This window comes from Charadrius vociferus, unplaced genomic scaffold (assembly GCF_000708025.1).
Source record: "Charadrius vociferus isolate BGI_N301 unplaced genomic scaffold, ASM70802v2 scaffold105, whole genome shotgun sequence".
In the NCBI taxonomy this organism is placed as follows: domain Eukaryota; kingdom Metazoa; phylum Chordata; class Aves; order Charadriiformes; family Charadriidae; genus Charadrius; species Charadrius vociferus.
Window position 1 is genome coordinate 1,470,938 of NW_009648543.1, and position 17,142 is coordinate 1,488,079.

General features: G+C 41.9%; 1 protein-coding gene across 2 annotated transcripts in view; it reads right to left on the reverse strand.

Moving 5' to 3' along the window:
• Positions 1-17,142, reverse strand: part of CLCN4 (chloride channel, voltage-sensitive 4) — a 28,017-nt gene that overhangs the window by 8,893 nt on the left and 1,982 nt on the right. The window contains exons 3-8 of one of the 2 annotated variants that reach the window (XM_009885954.1): positions 12,498-12,685; positions 6,831-6,953; positions 5,022-5,228; positions 4,849-4,929; positions 3,763-4,308; positions 1,267-1,453 (exon numbers count right to left, since the gene is read on the reverse strand). In XM_009885954.1, the coding sequence (XP_009884256.1) occupies positions 1,267-1,453; positions 3,763-4,308; positions 4,849-4,929; positions 5,022-5,228; positions 6,831-6,953; positions 12,498-12,685 (1,332 nt within the window). The remainder of the gene's footprint in view (positions 1-1,266; positions 1,454-3,762; positions 4,309-4,848; positions 4,930-5,021; positions 5,229-6,830; positions 6,954-12,497; positions 12,686-17,142) is intronic. The other variant, XM_009885955.1, reaches the window with a different exon arrangement.

The following is a 17,142-nucleotide window of genomic DNA, read 5'->3' on the forward strand; positions in this document are numbered from 1 at the left end:
CAACTGGAATATCAGAGCAAAAATTTTGTGTATAATTTCTTTTATGAACATTAAGATAATTTATGGACAAGAGGAAGTCCTTTACTCTTTTTTGACAGTAAGATTCATCCTAGCTATTTTAATGTGTCTACACTGCTGTAGGCATTCCCATCCAAAGGGGTGATCCAGATTGCCTTTATAATCTCTGGAGAAAAACAGGCAGTTTTGAGGCCAAATTCATCTGTGCATTTCCCTGGCTTTAGATGTATATCGCTAGATGAGACTGATCTTTCCAGTATCTCATTTTTCTGTTTTGACTGTGAAGGGTATCAACATGGCTAGCTCAGACGTTGATGTCTACATTACAGGCATTAAATTTAGACAAGCAAATCCCACCCTTCCTTCCTCAATAACTGATAGCAGAAACGATCCTACTTTTCTAGCAAGAGACTCCAAAACTGCAACCTTTCCAGCTTTCATTTCAAATCTACCTGATTACATTAATCATGGGTTACACCTCCCTACTATTACTTCAGCATCTAATGACGGTATCAGCAACAGTAAGAAAAGGAGGTAGACCACTCAATTACAAAAAGGGAGATATATGATAAGGCAAAAATGTGTTCAGATTGTAACATTCCTATTGCTTCTATGACTAGAAATTTAATACTTGAGGTATTATTCAATGGTCTTGCTTTAATAGTTAACAGATCATTCCTGTTACATCCAATAAATCCTACTGATTGAACATAAGCAGATATTGGCCTATGGTCAAAATCAAAATCAGCCACGTTGACCAGAGTGTGGCACAGGGTCAAAATAAGACCCAGAAATTTTACCTCTGTGTAGCTTAAAATTTGGCCAGAGGCAGAAAGTTTGTTCCCTGCAGTGAGGGAGAGCACAGTCTAAACAAGGAAGTAGCTTTAGTCCAGCTACAATGGATTTCATTACATGAAAAGGGGGGGAAAAAACCCAAGCAAAAAACACTCCTCCTTGGAAACCTGAAGCCTAACTTTAATTTTTTTCTCTCCTTCTTGTGCTTTTAAGCAGATTACAAGGAATAGGAATTGGTGACTGCAGACTGCAAGCCTCTCCTTTATTGACTACCTGGTGGATCACTGGAGAGGCCCTTTGAGGCAGCTGCCCATGCTTTAGCCCATCATATCTGTTATGTCCAGAAATGCCAGCATAGCACCTAACGCAAACATAGACCCCTCTTAAATTATTTGAACGTCCCGAAACATCAGCATTATCCATGCATGAAGCAATGATCAGCAGATACTGTACCCAAGCAAGCTGCCGCTCCCACCATAGCATAAAGTCCTGGTGTGACACAGTCTGCCCCGGGTCTGCACCAGTTCCTGAAGATGATCCAGTCATGATGGTGATATGCCAGCTGCTCTACTCCAATCCCAACCATCCTACCAGCCATGGCTCCAACAGCCATGCTGGGAATGAAAAGGCCTGAAGGGATCTTGAATAAAATACAGACACATGAGCACCTTGACAAAAATTACTATTAATGAACTTATTGATCAAACAATTTATTATTAGTAGTAAGAGAATCCAGTTTCCTCATCAAATACTAGTTCAGAAGTCATAGCCTTGTGGCAGCCTACAGTGATGTCTCCCATGGTCTGAGATAGGTTTCTTCAGTGACTGAGTTTGTATGGCTACATGTGTATTAATAGCTTTATAAAATATTAATGCATGTTTTAAAGTAGTTTTGAATCCTACCTGCTGCATCACAGTGAATTTGATAGATAAATGGTGTTTCTGAATAATAGTCTGCTTTTAAAGTCAAGATGTTCCTGGTTTTGCCTTTATTGCTTTCTCAGCAGGATGTCAGGAGCTGCTGATGGTTCTGTCATGGGCTTGAGAACAACCTTAACTGAAAATAACATCTTGATTTCACTCTCTATCACATGGAGTACTTTATAGTTTTACTACTACTCTTTCAGGTTAAATCAGACCAGATTTTAAATTAAACGTCAAATGCAGAATAAAAATTCAGAGAAAGGAGGTTGACTGCTCAGAGGCAGCTATTTCTTCATCTCAGTTTGCTATATATTTTCCAGGAAGCTCTATGAATCATTACCTTGTTGTCTGCTATACAGACAAATCACTAAAAAAAAAAAAAAAAAAAAAAAGCATTGAAACGAGAAAGAAAAAAAAAAAAATTAAAATTCACTTTGCCTTGGCCAAGTGCATTTCCTCTTAGATGTCAAGTGCACCTGCAAGTTGCAGAGAAATTTCATGGTGGAGAAGACAAATCAGATTTGTGGCAAGGGCCTGCATGGAGTTTTTGTTGGGTTTAGAGATGAAAGGCTGTTATATCTTTTTAGTTCTGAAAATGCACCGTGAGCTTCCTAGACAACTGAAGTTACAACCTCAGCATGGCCAAGAGGCATTAGGGCTGATAACAGCAGGCACTATCTCCCGCACCATATACCATTAATTTTTCTTATACAGTTGGATTCAGTCTTCTAGATTTGGTGGGTGAAGATATTTTGTCTGTTCTTTTACTGAATAGTTGAAACTGTCAATTGTTTCTAAGAGATTTTAAATATATAGAATAAATAAAGAACCACATATCGAATAAAGAACCAAACTCAGAAGTTTTTAAACAAATGAACAAGTATAACAGCTGGCTGCCAGCCATAAATCAGTTTCTGCAGTGAAGTGCATCTCATTTCAAGTCCTCGTCCAGAAATATTACTCCTGCAACATCTAAGTGCTCTTAAACTCCCACATGTTCTCTCTGCTCAGGAAATCAGTCACTGGTCCTGACTGACCTTCTACCATTCAGTAGTTCTTGTCATCAGAGGAAGAAAACGTGAAAGAAAAGCAAAACTCCAACAACTTCCTACTATATTTCAGGTAAAAGGCCTTCAAAAAGATGGATCCTCAGTTCAAGCACAGTGTTTAAGAGAAGGATGAGATGCTATAGCTTTGAGTGTGGCATAAAATACAGTGTATAACTCAGAAAAACTTCCCATCGTCTGCTGCAATCAGATCCAGAACTAAATGCTCAGATAATGGGAGCTGTAGACAGACAGATGTGTGTTTTATACGGGCTCTAGCAATCAGACATATAAAACTCACCACAAACAGTTTTATAAATATTGAAAGCTTGGATAAATTGTTTTTGGACCTTTCATCACCCATTTATGGGGAGCAGGAGGAGTGGAAGGAAAAAGCTGCAAATCCAGAATAATCAAATCATACATCCATCAGTCCTCCCACTCATTACCTCTTTTTTTCCAAGATACAGTGCTTAAAAAGATTCAAAAATAGAAGTTTTCAGCTACTTTTTTATTTTTGTGAGGTTTTAAATACGTAAATCAGTAAATCTAAAGCTATTACTTCCTTGACCATAGCTACCTTGAGGCACATTAAGATGTTAATCCAACAAGACAAGAAACAACGTAAATATTCCATACCCCTGAGAGAGCTGAAAGACAGCTGCAGTGGGATTCATCTTGAACTTGCTTATCGGCAACAGTGGAATTAAATTCCCACCCAGATTTCTTTTTTCATTTAATAAAACTGCAGATGACTAGAAGGCAGAAAAGCAAGGCTCCTCCCTCTGCTGTGATTGGGGGACCACAGAGCAAGGTGGGTGAACCAACAGGCAGGTGAACCAAAAGACATCTCAACCACACCTGCGTGGCCAGGTGTAGGTCAGAGGCACAAAAGCCCTGCCAGATAGACCACATCTGCTGATGGCAACCCATCTGCACCTTGTGCTCGCAACAGCTTCTGTGCCTGACCCCAACTTACCTTCATGCCGAAAGTGAATATTGTGATGACAATTTTAAACACCAAAGCCAAGGCGAGCTGCCACATGGCAGTGTAGACTCCAGGTCCGGCAGGTCTGTCAGGAATGTCATCCACTGGCCGGGTCATGTTTGGGTCGTTGATATAGTCGCAGAGCTGCGAGGACTCCAGGGCACCACAGTCGTTGAAGAGCTCGGAGATCAGCTCGCTGGTGCTCCGCCGGGTGTAGGGGTTGGGGTAGGCGATGATAGCAGTGATAGCCGTTATTACTATGACCTCCAAGACTGGGTATTTCCCAAGTCTGGTGGTTTTTCGCCTCCTGCACCAGGCGATGTTGCATCGGATAAAGAGGGTCCCCCAGAGGCCTCCAAAGACGCCGAGCAGGATGAAGGGGAAGAGCTCGGCCATGTACCAGGGGGTGTGGTACTCCACGTAGAACAGGACCAGCCGGCTGTTTCCAAAAGGATTGATGGACCTCAGTGTGAAGGCAGCCACCAGAGCAGCAAAAAATGACCTCCAGAGGGTTTTTAGAGGAAAGTAGTAGCTGACCTAAGACCAAGCAGAGACCATAAACACTTCACTGAGTGTGACAGAGGGTGTTTGCTTTAATTACTCACTGGAGCACCGCGTGCAGTAAGCCATGGCCGTGTGTTTTATCCGTGACTCTACATCTGGCTTTACTGGGAACACCAGTCCTCGCCACAGCCAGAACGTGTTCATGAAGGTATTAGAAAAGGCATTTTCAGATTTCAGATAGGGAGCAGCAACCAGTGAGAAATCTATACATCTAAATCCAAAGTTGCTGGCTACAGACAGTAAGATGGGTGCTCGGCTCATGCAGCAGCAAGCTGAAAACTGGAGACAGCTCAGCACAGCGATACATTTCCAGATTAAACAATTTGATTTGTACGCTTCTTTTAGTCAAATTATGCTAAAATACCTGGTTATTTCTTATTACTGGAAATCAAGGATTATTTTTGCTTTAGAAGAAAAATAAACATACGAATATTTGAAAAATAAAGAGGAATATTAGAAAAAGGCATCAAGTGAAAGTATATTTATTGAAGCCAGTCAACTGCCAGGTCTCACCTCTTCCAGACTAAAAAGCACACCTCCAATCGGAGCCCCAAAGGCAACAGAAACTCCTGCGGCGGCTGCAGCCGAGAGCACCTACGAAGCAAATATTTAGGTACAAGGCATGAGTCCTTTGAAACACCGAGTAACTAGACAAGGAAATTAGAGATGATTTGAGCCAACCTCACCTCTCTCCTCTTTCCTTCATTCTTGCTGTACTTTGAGAAAAGGCTGCTGAAGAAGTTTCCACAGCAACAGGCCACGTGGACTAACGGCCCCTCTTTCCCAAGGCTGAGGCCTGAAGATACCACCAGAACCAAGGTGACTGTTTTGATTAAAAGTGTCCACTTGCCCAGGTAGCCCCTAATAATGAACCCACTCAAGATGGTTTTTATCTGGAAAGCAGGAAGAACATGTTGAAGAGCTGGAGAAACCTCTTCTACTCTGAACTTGCAAACGGAGTTAAATGAAGTTAAAACCCCAGCAGTTTAAAAAAAAAAAAAAAACAAAAAAAACCCGCAGACTGCTTGAAAACAGACAATGATGGAAAGAAAGAAATCATAGGTAGGGTAACTTTCCCACAGCAATATCAGAGCAGGGGTTAAGCAGACCACACTTTTACTGTTGTTACGGGTGGTCTCCTGCATCAGTAAGGAGTCTTACAGAGATCAATAGAAATACAAAACTTTTATGTCTCTCCTTGGCTTACAGGATCAGAGTTAAACTAGACCCAACTTTAACAAAGCAGAAAAAAAAGCAAATAAACAACCACAGACTTTCCCAGTTAAAACAAGAAAAAAAAAGAAGTTCTAAATATTTGTGTTGGCCGTGCCATAAAAGCATGCAGGTATTATGAAATGAGACAGTCCAAGAGATCTTATTTTTACATATTTCCTCTTAATTTTTCATGTGAGTGGCTAGACACACATGTGCACATGCATGACACAGAGGCTACAGGGTGGGATTAAAGTTTGGACTCCAGCCCTGGAAACGGGCTGGAGCTAAGCACCATCTCACAGGAGAGATTTAGCACTCAGAAACTAGATTTACAGTTAACTATGAACATTTTTTGAGAATACTTACAGATATATCAAATATATCACACACACGACTACTTTGAAACATGGAAATTATTTAAATATTTCAAATTATTTGTGGTGGGTTTTTTTCTCAATTGGCTACGAAGCATTTGTATGCTTCTCCTAGAGATGAAGAAAAAAAGTATGCCAAGATTTCTACAATTTGGGCTGTTGATTGTGTCTGCCAGATTCCTGACTAATAATCCCAGTGGTTCTATAGCACTTTTAACAAATGACTGCCCTGATTTCAAAAATGCTGAGTAGCTACACTGCTTGAATTTTAGGGTTCCTCATTTTAACAGCTGAAATATGGACTGGGGTTCAATATGTAAAATATTGAAAACCAAGTAGAGATTTTGGCTGCTGTAATGCTGTCATGCCAGCATGACATTGTGTACAAGGACAAAATGTGCAGAAGTTGGACAGCCAGACACTCTTCAAGCATCGCTAATTATGGGCAACTTTTATCTTCAGTAGCTTGGGAAACCTTAGCTTTGTAGCCCTCTCTTTTTTGCCTCCCTGGTTTTACTTAAAGCCTAGCCTAGAAAATTACTGATTTTGTAACTAGTCCGAGTAATTTCAGTCAAGGAAAATTTTCTACAATTTTCTGTGTATGTGTCTCAGCCACAAAAAGTTGAAGTCCATAAAGGGATGATTGTGAGCCGTTGATTTTTAATTCAAGCTCTGGCAATGAAGAAGTATGTACATTAACCTGTCACAGTGGCATTTGAATATGAAAAATTTAGATGGGTACCATAAAGGCATGTTACATAAAGGAATGAAGGCAGATGAGATGGAAAGACAATCTCTTGTTCCTATGCTATCTCATAGTACAGTTCTGGAATGGGAAAAGGTGGCAAATTATCTTTTCTTTGTTTTCTTTGGTATTTGGATATTCATTCACAAACAGAAACTCACCTCTGGGATTCCAGAACCACAGGCATAGGGAGCAAACACTCTGACCAGGGAGACTGCCAGGAAAGCAAAACATAGAGCCCACATAATGTATAGAAAATAGTTTAGAATGTAAGCACTTGCACCCTAGAAAAATAACAGTGACAAACATTGTTAGACAAATGCAGGTTGGTAAATCTCACACTTCTACTAGGGATCATGATGGCATGGAGCCTGGTCTTTTCGTTTACACGCTAGCTCCTGCTTTTCCTCAGGAAGGACAAATGATTTTATATACTCCAACAATTTTATTACTGATGAAAAGAAGCAGCATGCTAATATACACCTAACCCAGTCTATACAGTGTGTTTGCGAAGGACCCAAAGACCTTGAACAGAGCATCTTTGAAGCACTAAAAAAATTAAGCCAACCACAAAAAGTTCGAAAACTTTAAACAAATCTGTCATAAGGGAAAAGTAATTGGTGATAAATAAAACCCTGATGAAGGAATCTGCTGTTTCATCCCACGGCAGGTTGTAGGGGATGAGACCCTGATACATCTTTTTCTGAAGGTTGGTATTCAAGGGTCAGCTCTCCATGTAGATGCTGATCTTTTCAGATGACATCCTTGTGTATATCAGTAGCCAGCTCAGTTCACAAACGGGAAAGGCAAAACCATAAATAAATCTTTTCCTTCTATATGATGCTGTCTATGATAGGGTTGAAAATAATTTGAAACCACAATAGCTTGGCAGATCCCACTCAGACACTTCAGTCATTTTTACCCTGATATTTTACAAGTATTCCAGTCGATAATAAAACCTATCTTCAAACTGAATAGCTTTACTTTACTGACAGAATGGAAATGCTAATGACCATTAGCAAAGGTTGACTGCAGTGCCATAGCAAAAGCATAGTCAGTAGTGACCTTCAAGCTTTCTACCTGTCTTCAATGGCCAAGTCAAAGCTGTTGTTAAGATCTGCCTTAGAATACCCCTCCCTCTTCACAAGCATAACTTTTTTGATTCATTTCAAAACCCCCACCTCCACAGACAAAACAGAAGCTAGCCAGAGGCATCAAATTGATACAAGGAGCTTAAGCCTTCAAACAATCTCCTCCAGCAACATGACACTACAGAATAAAAAACAAGATGAACCTCAGTGCATGAATAGGTATGAATCCTTCACCTCTAAGTGAACTCTTCCTACCAGATGCAATCCCAGCTGCTCAAGAACATTGGGGCCCCTGTCTTTGCTCTGCAGGACAGCAGCCTGGATATCAACATTATGATAAATCAAGTAGGAAAACAGGCATTAATCAGTTGTATCGTCTCTTCAGTTAACAGTGTGGGCCAGGCCCAGTTCCCAGTCATAAAAAACGTAGAGCTGAGAAGTCTCCCTGCTTGCAAGCCTGCAAGGAATCAACGTTTAACAGCACAAATGCTTGCTAGCCTAATTTTCCAGGTCTCTGTCCAATTGAAAAGACAGTAAGGGAACCACTGCCCTTATCCTTATGGATATATTTGGAAGAAGGGCAATTTGTTAAGGTCCTCTTGTGCGTGCTTGCTGAAGCTATGAGCTGGCTTTGCTGATAACAGCAGAAGAGCAGTACGATGCCATGCCCCAATGCCCTGAGATTAAGCAGTCATGGATCCCACACTTACAGTGATTGACATCTGTCTGTAGTAACCATGGATCTTTGTTGCTACAGCTGAAGATGGTCTCATTGCCTCATGAATGTCTTCTCCTAGTGCTTTCAATTACAAACAGCTATGGCAATATTTACTCTTCCTCCAGAGAAAACTCTGGTCATGTTGCCCCAGGGCAAAATTCTCCTGTCAGTGTGAACCTGGAGTAACTCCAAAGAAGACCGATGCCATTACAGCAACTTGGCTCTACAATGTTGAATAAAAGCTGCAGTTTTGCTTCTAAATTCACTGGAGTCAAATTAACTTTGTTTCTTTTTACTTCTTCTTCTTTCACATCTCAGAAGTCATATGAAAACTATGTCAGCTCGTTACTGCAATCACACGTACACCTACAGCACTGTGGCAGGACCCCACAAGAGTCTATATGGCCAGTTCAGTCTTATCCCTTGGGACAACTCTCATTGTTACATTTTCCAGATACCTGGCGTTCTGCAGGTCCAATTGCAGGAGTTTCTCATGATTAATAATAAAAAAAACCTTTGGGAAGTGAAGTAGTACAGCAAATGGCTCATTTCTCATTCATTGCATGCCATTACTAAGGCCCTGAATCAGTAAAAGTCTTAAGCACATACACTGGAATCAGAGACTGAAAACGCTCATCAGCAGAGATGATTCTGCGAAGGCCTTTTCCACTAGTGGCTCATAGGACTCATGGCAGCAACAGTAATGAAGCATGCAGGGGAACTGAGCAAAATTTTGTACTTTAGTTTCCAAGACCTAGCAGTGTTTCAGATCTGGTGTCAGTCCAATTTAGGTAGAAATGGAGCACAATTGAAAACAACCCTCACAACTCAGAATACTTAAGTAAAACACATCCCTCAGGATGCCATCCACGGATGACCAGTGCTTGTTTTCTCCAGAGGCTGAGTGCTCTACTCTGACTTGACTTGGGATCTCACAGCTTGCAGACTCCCTCTGGTGGATGTTACAAATTGGGAAGTGAGTTCCAGGTATAGAGGGGCTTCCTTGTCTCACAGGTCTCAGCTTCATGACAGAAGATCCAGAAGCCCTGGGATGGGAATCCAGTCCATTGCTGGATCCAATGCCAGAAGCTGTGGAAGACATGGGGCCCTTTGCTTTGAATAGATGTGAGGCACCAGAAATGGGGCCCTCGGCGCCAGCAAAGTTGAGGTCAGGACCAACCTGGATCTGCAGAATAGGGAAGCTCCAGGGTACCAGATACTGGATAGAGATCTAGCTGAAGTGGATGGCATCTGATCTTATTCAACACACCCACACCTCCAGTGATTTTGAGGTTTTGAAACTCTTTTGCATCAAAAAACTCTTCACTTGCTCTTTGGAAGCAGTTCAGGACCAGAGGGATGAAGGTTATCATTGGCCTACAAAACAGTGATTAGGGAAGAAAACGTCGCCTGGTATGTTTCAGATGTGCTATTATGTTTTCCATAATAATTTATATCAAGATTCTGCTTTGGGCTCATTTTATACGAAGACTAGAATGAAAACAATTTTCAAGAGATGCCATAGGAAATGTCACAACTCTCAGTGAGAACATATGTACAGGGTTTATCGCAGCCATAAATTGGCAAAACCACAAGGAAGAACTGATCTAAATCTTAGTCCTCAAAATGTCAAATTTAGTTGACTATGATAAGAAAGAGTCACACTCATGCATAAAAAAGAAGACACAGCTGACCAGAGTACCTTTAGGGAAACTGTTCCAAGTACTTTTTGTCTAAAATGTGCTCCAAATTAGTCCTTCTATGCACTGTGCATTTTATAGGGCTGTTACCCAAATGTCAGGCACAAATTGAAGCAACGTACAAAAAACCCCAAACAAACAAACCAAAAAAAGGCACAATTATCTTGAAATGCGGTCAAATTAAGTGTATTTTAATCCCTCCTAGAGTCCTCTACAGCTACAGGAATCATGCAAAACTTGCCCATATCATAAGCCTTTTGCTACAAACAATTTTTACTTTTCGTATTCACATTTTTGTTGGGCTTTGCCTGCTATTTCAGTGTAACAGTAATAGACAGCTATATTATTAATATTTACAGCACTCATTGGTCCGTGGCAGCCCTAAACCCACAGATCTTAGGGGCCCATTTGTTTTGAGAAAGAGCCTAAAACTAAGCCAAGATTAAGCTTTTTTTTTTTCTTTTTTCCCCCTGCTGTGACAGTACACTAGGGGCTGAGAAGCCCAATTTGAACACCAAGTAAGTAAAGTTTCACGGAGCCCACCTAGCTGATACCTTTCTTATAGGCCGCAGCATACAACAGCTGTAACTGCTGATTTCGAGTAGCAGGTGAAAGCAATAAATTTTCTCAAGGATACGCTCCATTTATATATTCCAGCCTTTCAGAGTAACAGCATGTCAAACACACGCACAGGATTTCCAAATCCCATAACAATTGTAACGTTCTCCTCTTTTTTCCCTTCCCACATTTTTTTTCTTCTCTTAAATTACAACGTCGTCCCAAGTCCTGCAACGTTATACCAGGGTAGTATTTCTTCACTGTTACAAAGACATAACCACCCAAACCATCTGTTGATGAAGACCAGTGCAAACCCAGCAAACCTCTGGCAAAGGGCAGCTTGGCACTGCGGACAGGCAACTGTGCAGAGAGATTTCTGCCCATGATCAAATGGTGAGAATATTCAGGAACAGTGAGCACCCCACTACTTTCATTACGGTTAATTAGAACTATGGAAAATTGGGCTATACGTATCCACAGATGCTCTCATATACTTGTACTGTAAACCTATGGCAAAAGGAACATGAATGACAAACTTGTACGGCAATGAAGGTGCCCTCAAACACTTTCTGCAAAACATCAAACCACCTCCACACTGGGGGAAAATCCGACACAATCTCTCCAAGTCACCAATTCCCTGGCTGGAGATGATTTATCCCTTAGAAGTATGTATTTTCTTCTCCTACTATTGACCAAACTGCATTACTGGATATTTTTTAAAAACTCCCATTACATACTTCAGTATCCCATAAGCCAGCTCTCTTCAAAGCCACATTCATCCCACCTCCATGTCATATTCAATTTTTTTCGTGTGCAAGTTACCTGGGCGATTTCTTTCAAGACAATAATTCTGCCCAAAAATTCAAGTTACAAAAGGATCAATATTATTCAATACACTGAATAGCTTACATTGAAAATAAAATGTCCTTTTCATATTTTTTATAAAAGTATCATCTGCTAAAAGGAGTCTAGAAAGGCTTCTTTTCATGTGTTCAAAATGAAACTTTCACCTGCTATGCTTTGAAACAGCATTCCTTATATTTAAAATGTTTACAATTAAAAAAAAAAAGGATAGGAAAAAAGTCCTTAAAATACAAGTTTCGTGTCCGTCCAGATCAGCTTTTTCCCTTCCTGTCCTCTCCCCCTGCAATTTTTTTACTTTGGCCATCTCCCAGGGAGCCTGTTATTTTCCCCAGCTTTTGGTGCTAGCTAAATATTTTGCTATCTGATAGAGAAACTGATTGCAAGGGTATAACATGCAGTTCTTATGCAGCTCCCACTACTACTCACGGCATTTGAGTACATAAAAAACATCTGCAATCACAAAAATTTCCTTTTAAATGCGTTTGTCAGGGATCATCTTTTTTGTCCCATAAAACAGTGTTTAAAATAAAAAAATTGGTTAGCAGCTCAGGTCCCGCAGTGATTATGTCATGAGTGTTATGAAACACTTTTGGTTTAATATTGATAAAAAGAAAGAGCAATCTCACAGTTTTCCAGTTTCCATCACACATGACACTGGGACCTCTCCCAAGTTAAGCAGATATTGCTTATGGAAATGTCTTTTTTTTTTTTTTTTTTTTTTTTTTTTTCAACCCTCTCGGTTCATTTCTTTTTTTTTTTTTTTTTTTTTTTTTTTTGCAACGCTCTCAGTTCATTACTTTCTCTTTCAGAGAAACTCTCTGGAGGGAACATCAGCGAGTATGAAAAAAGGGCATTCCCTGGCCGGCTGCGACCCCAACCTAATCAGGTCTCCCATACCTCAGACTGGCTTACAAGAAGTTCAGACCATTTCTGCCACAGGGGACATTTGTCCCTGTCATCGAATGTAGTCTCATTAGACGTCCAGCAGCACTGCTCGTGGCTGTACCAGAAGGCAGACAGGCAGACACCCTCTTTCAGGTCTGTCATCCAATCCACAGCTAAATCTATCACTCCGGCTAATGTGCCTGGAAAAAGAAATGCAGAAAAAGAAACCATGGCATTAAAAAATATCAGGTTGCAAGGAAAATATATCTAATTATAACAACAGCAAAACCCCATGATTTGGGGAAGCAGCTGCAATGTAAGCACAAATATACCAAAAATTAACAGTGAGTTTGCAAAGAAACAGCCGCACCAACACATTGTCTGACCTTCAATGTTCTCTCGAAAAGCTTTTATTTTTAAATATTATTTTCATACTGACTAATACCAAGCAGGGAAAGCGTAACTAACATAGGGCCTGTTCCTGCGGTCTGTCCCAGGTGGGTGCACCATTTGACTGAGATCAGCGGGACTTCATAGAATCATAGAATGGTTTAGGTTGGAAGGGACCTTGAAGATCATTTAGTTCCAACCCCCCTGCCGTGGGCAGGAACACCTCCCACTAGATCAGGTTGCTCAAAGCCCCATCCAGCCTGGCCTCGAACACCTCCAGGGATGGGGCATCCACAGCTTCCCTGAGGAATTTGTTCCAGTGCCTCACCACGCTCAGAGTGAAAAATTTCTTCCTAATACCTATTCTAAACCTCCCCTCTTCCAGTTTGAAGCCATTCCCCCTCATCCTATCACTACATGCCCTTGTTGAAAGTCCCTCTCCAGCTTTCTTGTAGGCCCCCTTCCCTTCACATACTGGAAAGTATCATGCAGGGTCTCTATACACATACTAAGCTGTGGGTCTCAAACCACACTGTATTTCAGGGGTAGGGGAGGAGGAGGGTACGTATGTTTTCCCACAGCCTTACTGGTCCCAGCACCTTTTAGAAGTATGATTTCAGTACAGAAACAATACGGGTGCCAAATTCTGACTTGTGAACTGAATGGAATCGGGCTCTCCATGTGTACGTTCATCAGCAATCCAAACATGCAGAATATCCTTCAAATCGTCTCTGTGCCAAACTAACTCTTATGTCAGTTTTTTCCCCAGTAATTACACAGAGCTACAGCGACACTCGGTGGCCGCCGGACACAGACACGGGTAAACCTGCCGTGACCAGACCCCCGGGAAAAAAACAAAACCACCTGCTTTTCTGGGGCATTTGCTCATCAACGATAATAACCTGCCCCAGCACCAGCACCCTCAGAGCAGATGTCCCCTCAGGACCTCACCACCAGCAGGAGCAGGGACGCTGACAGCAGCCGCAACGCAGAGCGCGCAGACCTGCCTCCCGTCCCCAGGCACAGAGTTTCCGGAAAGCATTAAACCACCAACTGATAGAAAATGTATTTGGTGTTTCCCAAACCCCTCTTGTGTACAATGGAAAGTAGAAGTCAACAACCTTTTACTGCTCGTTATTAGTACAATTTCAAGAAACTGTTAAGGATTTTGAACGGAATTTATCGGCGCATCTCAGTAGGACTAAAACACTGGGGAAAAAAATGTTTTGGAAAATGCAAAATGGTTTGGGTTTATGTTTCCAAAACTTTCAGCTTTGTGGCTGCTGCTAAGAATGCAAGTACATGAAGCAGGAGTGAGGGCTGCTTCTCTTCCCCCAGCAGCTGGGGTACACAGGTGAGTTCAAGAGGCAGTTTATTTGACATGGAACTAAAGTTTTCTACTTTTCAGTTCTGTGAAAGAGGAAAAAATCACATTTCAAATAATTCAGGTGTGTGTAACCTGGTTTTTATTCCATAAAAAAGAAAAAAGCCACCAGCGTTCGCAGAGTTTTCCACATATCTTCTCACTCCCTTAAGAAGGATACTCATCCCCACCACTGACAAGCGATGTGACTAGGGGAGCAGTGAAGATTTTTTTTCTGCATAGGAATAATCTGAAGAATTGTACACATGTACTAGACAAGATCACAAAAAAGAAAAGGCTGCAGAAGGGAGTAATGATGTCTGTACCAATTATTTTCTTTCATGAAGACCTTGCCTGTCTCTTTCTTCCTCTTTTCCATTTCCCAAGTTTCTATGGAAACAATGAACCATATTCCTAGATGATGATTAAATCACTGTGTTGCTAGTGATGTCAGCGTGCATAGCTTACTGAGTTTTGCAGTAAACTCTAAATTCTCCTCCAGTTTTCTGAAAGTTTCAGGAAACTGTACAAAGAATCCTCATCCCCTGGACATGAGCGCCAAATGCCTCTTGCATCTCTTGATGGACCTTGATCATCCTCTGTGGTTACCCTAATCTTCAAAGCTCACATCACGCTTAACCAAGTAATTGACTATTAATGCTACCTAGCAGAAGGTGCAAAGGAAGGCAGGTTTTTCCCTGATAAAGTTAATAAACAGAGCGAGGAACACACATTCAGTTCTCTAATATTACAAGCTCACCTACACCCCAGTACCTCTAGGAAAATGTGCTTAATTACACAGCTGATATAATCCCTTTTGCCAAATGCTTTGGGATCCACGTAAGGAGGAAAATGCCGCATGCACTACTACACATGCTTTACAGAGAAGAAAATCTGTGGGGGGCAAAGGGGGACAGCACTTGTAGGATAGTAGTATAACAATGAATTCTTCACAAGACACATAACCAGGGCTAGAAGTTTTCCAAGTTCTGAATCTTTGCAACTTAAAGTGAAATTAATGGAAGTTGCAGACTGTTCAGCATCTCAGGAAGTCAAGCCTTTAATTTTTTTGTGGTCACCACGGCTGTCTAGACTGTAATAGAGTGTAAGCTTACCTCCCTACTTCTCCCATCAAAGGAACTGAATTTCTTTCCCTTCCTATGTAACCTCCTGTGTGGAATGAAAAATAATTAAGCACTCCAAAGCCAGGAAATGCTGAACTACGTTTTAGATATTAGCCTTTTACCTCTTTCCTTTTCCTTTGGTTGATGATGGTCAACAATCATTTGTTACAATGCCCTAATGAGAATGCTAAAAATTTGCTTTGAAAACATAGTTTTCCTGATGCACCTGTTCCCGAAAGTAGCATCACCCCAGTGACACAGCACTGAATTACAGAGGAATTTTTGCACATGCAGCTCCAGTACCAGAGCATTTTAGCATTAGTGTGATAGTGCTTTTTCTCACATAGCTTTAGAAAACAGACACTCTTTTGCTGATCTGTAAATAACACATACCTTCAGTTGGCTAGTAGTAATGGTTAGGTTGAGGGATGGCCACTGGTCTGCAGGCAGAATGGGCACAGTAAAACCTCAGAATGCCTTAAAAACAAGTGCCTAAGAATTCAGCACCCACACCTGAAATTTTTAGGCTTATTTGCCTATATATTGCTTTGTATTTCTCCAGAAAGTGTGCAAACTTTCTGACTGAGACAGGCCCACGTAGTGCTCAGCATCTTTTTCTGGAGCACCGTGTGATCTGATCTCCACACCAAACAGCATCCGTGGGTGTTACTGCTCCTTCCCCCTTCCCAAAATGAGCAGGCTCTGGCTCCTAAGACATTTCTAGGAGCTCCCTAGTGCCTTTCCAACCACTTGACAGTGTCATACACCATCTTCTCCCTCTGTGTAGCACCTGAGGGTTTGAGGCCCTGCAGGTACATGGCTCTGACAGAGCCTGGGAGCTACCTGTGTCAGACTATGGCGGCAGCAAGGGGCTCCACTCGAGCTAATTTACGTGTGCACTGTCACTTGTGAAACTTTGGTCTGATCCCAAATGGCTGCTGTTACATTCTTAATGTACTTTGGTGTTAATCAAAACGTACAGCTCTAACTGTGAAGCTGGCCCTGCTCTGAGCAGGAGGACAAAGCAGGCCTCCTCCAGAGGTCCCTTTCCCACTTTTCTGGGACTAATGAAGGATGCAGGTTCGATGACACTCAAAAAATGACATGAGGCATACTGCCAAATGGAATGGTCCTCTCCTTCATCCCTCCCTCCCTCCACCAGCTCCTTCCTGTAAGCAATACTTTGATTTCTTTTGGCTCTATGATGACCAACTCTGCTGAGCCCACTGATCAATTGAAAATTAATCTAGCCAAACCCCATTGTTTCCATTAAGTCAGTTCCCAGATCCACCCACCCTGTGCAGCTGCACATGGACAAGGCCACATGTCCTGATGGCAGGGACACTGGAGGGCAAGGATTGCTCCTTTTGGACACATCAGCTTGTGTTGGCTGTGGAGGTGCAGCCTTTGAAGTGTTGCAAAACCTGAAAGATTCAGTTGACTAAACTGGTGGGATTTACGCTTCCAGATCAGCTAAGCTCACTTTAAACTCCTGGGACTGGGTAAATCATCCAAGTGCCTTTGGAAACATGTGGAGGCCCCTGCCATCTCCTTCCCCAGGAGTCCCATCCTGCTGTCCTCCATCTCCAGCAAGGTGGCAGCAGGGGCTGGGTGCTCCCCAAAACCCTTATGCCCTGGGTACTGCTGCTTTCCCATTCTTCTCCCAGTCCTCATCACCCCCTGTCCTTGTCTCTGGCAATGCCTGGACCCAGCTGCCTAAGAGCTCACGCAGCGTCCATGCAGCTGAGCCAGGCTGCTCCCCTTAGAGCAGCAGTAGCTA